This window comes from Halyomorpha halys, unplaced genomic scaffold, assembly GCF_000696795.3.
Source record: "Halyomorpha halys isolate HHAL.00 unplaced genomic scaffold, Hhal_1.1 Scaffold514.1, whole genome shotgun sequence".
NCBI lineage: Eukaryota > Metazoa > Arthropoda > Insecta > Hemiptera > Pentatomidae > Halyomorpha > Halyomorpha halys.
In genome coordinates, this window is record NW_027108282.1 from 80,831 (window position 1) to 83,866 (window position 3,036).

The window sequence follows — 3,036 nt, forward strand, 5'->3', positions numbered from 1 at the left end:
AGTTTTTCGAGCGTGGTTTGGTAGAGGTGGAGTAACACGGGTGCACCATAGAGCAGTGTCATGCGGTTAACTGACTTTAATTTGAGTGCTAACAGACATCTGTACGTCTAATGTTCCCTAATGGATATAGTTTTTATTAACTATACGTTTTTTTTTTCAAAACATTGAGAAACCAACATTTTATTTTAGCAAAATTCATTGAAATTTTTACTCTTAGAAAATTACTTATTACAAGCTACTTTATTGTAAATTTAACTAGATTAAATTTCAATGCTACTATTTATCTGTGTAGTTATTACAAAATAACGCCGTTTTTTTAATCGCAGGGGATTTTTAAACATTGCTCGATTAAACTATCTTAAAGTCTCCTATTCCCGTTTTAAGCTAATATTTGAAAAGTGATGTAGGACCGTTGCTCCCCAGGGGTCTTAGCGGGGCGGGTCCGGATTGTGTCTGGAATCTTGATGTAAATGATTTGATTTTAAATGTACAGTAAATTATAGCGAGTAGGAATGATCGATGTGCATGTTACAATCACTCAAGAAAAGGTTGTACGACCAAAAATAATTTAACGGAAGGCTTCCTGGGCCACCCGCCCCCATAATCCCGGACTATGTGACGGTCTTATCTCAAATTTTATTTGAAATATTCATTTAAAATGGAAGGAGACTGGTGGCTGAAATACTAAAATCATATGAAACCTATCTCTTCTCCCCACCGTTGTAGCCTAACTTATCTTACCTTTAAAACAAACACCTAAAGGGAGTAGTATTCTTTAATGTACGACATTTCGCAATCTCCTAAAGTAGATCATAACTCCAAAAATAATAGAAAGTAATCCTTCCCGGCCAACCCCGATATAGCCAAGATCTTATCTCACCTTTAATGAATTAAGATAAATAAAAACATGAACATTTAGTCCGCTTGCACCCGAAGTTCATATCCTTAATAATTAAATTCGGTACTGTAATGGAAATACCATTTTGGTACTAAATACATACCTCTGCTTTTGCTTCGGCTGAGCTTACTAACAAATTCGCAACAATGAGCAGAAACGCAAGGTCTTTGTTCATTGTTGAGCGGCGACTGTACACGGAATCACGGTCTATCTGTCCCTCACTTGCTTTATATAAATAAATTAATTAAGTTATCACCGGAAACAATTCATATTGAACGTGGAACGCAAACTTATGTGTATTTATAAAAGGTATATTTAACTTTTAATATTTAATGATATAAGGCCGTGGTTTCAAAATCTGGTGAATTTTTACATAACAAAAAAAACTCACTCATACAAAATATTTGTTGTTTTTTTATTCTTTTATATGTGAAATTGGTCCCTGAAGTTACCTAGTCTTCTCTGATTTACCCAATATTTGATAATATATACATAGCGTCACAGATGAACTGGCATTCATTTTAATACTATAATATCATAATGAACTATTTAAGATCACATTGAGTAATCAGAAGTTATTTTGAGCCATATTAGTGATCTCAATTATTTACTGGAATAATTCTCCAGCCTTTGTATTATATGGACTTTCGAATGAAATAGCGTTCATTTTTAATACGGATTTTTATAGTACCTGAAATTTTTAGACGAATACATACATACAGTCACTTTTTTGATCTGACGGTTCCTAAAGGCGAAAATCGACTTAACTGCATGGTAGTAATCGAAAAATAATTCAAAGTCGTTGGAGAACTCAATTTGTCCTAAGAAGCCACATCCTAATTGGCTAATATATTTACCGTTGCATCATCATTAAGATAGGAATATGTAGAACGCATATTATTATGACAGGTTTTTTCAAAAATACTTAAATTTCTTACTTGTTGTGAAGAATCGCATTGTTGTCCGGATGAACAATTTTTGTAAGAATAAAAAAAAACTTAATCTAATAAGGGTAACAAACCTCTAATTAAAGCCGGAAAACCAGAAAACACCGTTTTAATATTATTTAAGGTGATTTATAGAGGCTTCAGCGACGAAAACATATATGTATAAATTTATTTTTTAATTCTAATGTTTTGGCTAGAATTTCAGGTTTTCAACAAAAACAAATTACTAACTACAATTAATAAAATGGATTAAACATAATAAAATAACTGACAATATAGATACATAGCTAATGTTGAAAGAAAATGTATCGTCTAAGTGTAAAAGAAAACATAAGCTATATGAGAACTTCTTCTTTCTCTACCTCTTTAGTGCCTTTCAACGTGGATGTGCCTCTGTCCAAGCAAACTAAGCCTCTCGATCTCGAGCCAGCAACCTTATAGTATCACAGTTATTCCCTCTTTTCTCTCCCACTCTAGAGATGTAGTACTTCCATAGTATTCTGGGTCTCCACCTTGGGCGTTTTCCTGTTGGTCTGGCCTCAAAATATTTTCTTGGATCCCTGTCTTCACTCATCCGAGAGAAATGTCCAAACCATCCGAGTTGTCTATTTTCAATGGTATCCTTTATGGAGACAGTTCCAACATCCTGTCTTGTCTTCTCATTCCGTAAGCGACCCATCCTAGTTCGGCCTACTGGTACCCAGCTTTCACTTCCGTAAAGAAGGGTAGATAGGTATACAGTCTTGAAGATATGTACTTTAACATTCTTCTCTACCTCTCTCTTCCCTATAACAGTGTTGCAGAGGTGGTAGTATATTGCATTTGCCTTCTTCATCCTATTTAATATCTCTTGGGCTTATACCCTTCCATTCTTGCTGATCACTGTTCCTAGGTAAGTGTAGAAATGGTGGGCAAATTTCTATTGGTTCTTGAGTTTTTAGTATTTCCATAAAAATGGGGACCAATTTATATGCAGGAAATAAGATTTCTGTAAGTAGAATTGTTAATTTGTTGAGAATGTAAGAGGTCTTTAAGGTGTTCGTTAAACTTAGTCTTAACTGAAGGATTGTCCTACAGTATCCTTTAATAATACCCCACTTATTCCTGTCGAATAGATCCGTTACTTAGGACTACATCTCGACAAACGACTGCCATGGAATGCTCATACAAGACTAAAAAGACAAGAAACTG

At 34.4% G+C, this 3,036-nt stretch overlaps 1 protein-coding gene across 1 annotated transcript in view; it reads right to left on the reverse strand.

Annotated features, from left to right (window-relative positions):
* Positions 1–1,102, reverse strand: part of LOC106683761 (uncharacterized) — a 9,893-nt gene extending 8,791 nt beyond the window's left edge. The window contains exon 1 of the mRNA XM_014425437.3: positions 1,002–1,102. Within this exon, the coding sequence (XP_014280923.1) occupies positions 1,002–1,073 (72 nt within the window). The 5' untranslated portion in view covers positions 1,074–1,102. The remainder of the gene's footprint in view (positions 1–1,001) is intronic.
* Between the last annotated feature and the right edge of the window lie 1,934 nt (positions 1,103–3,036).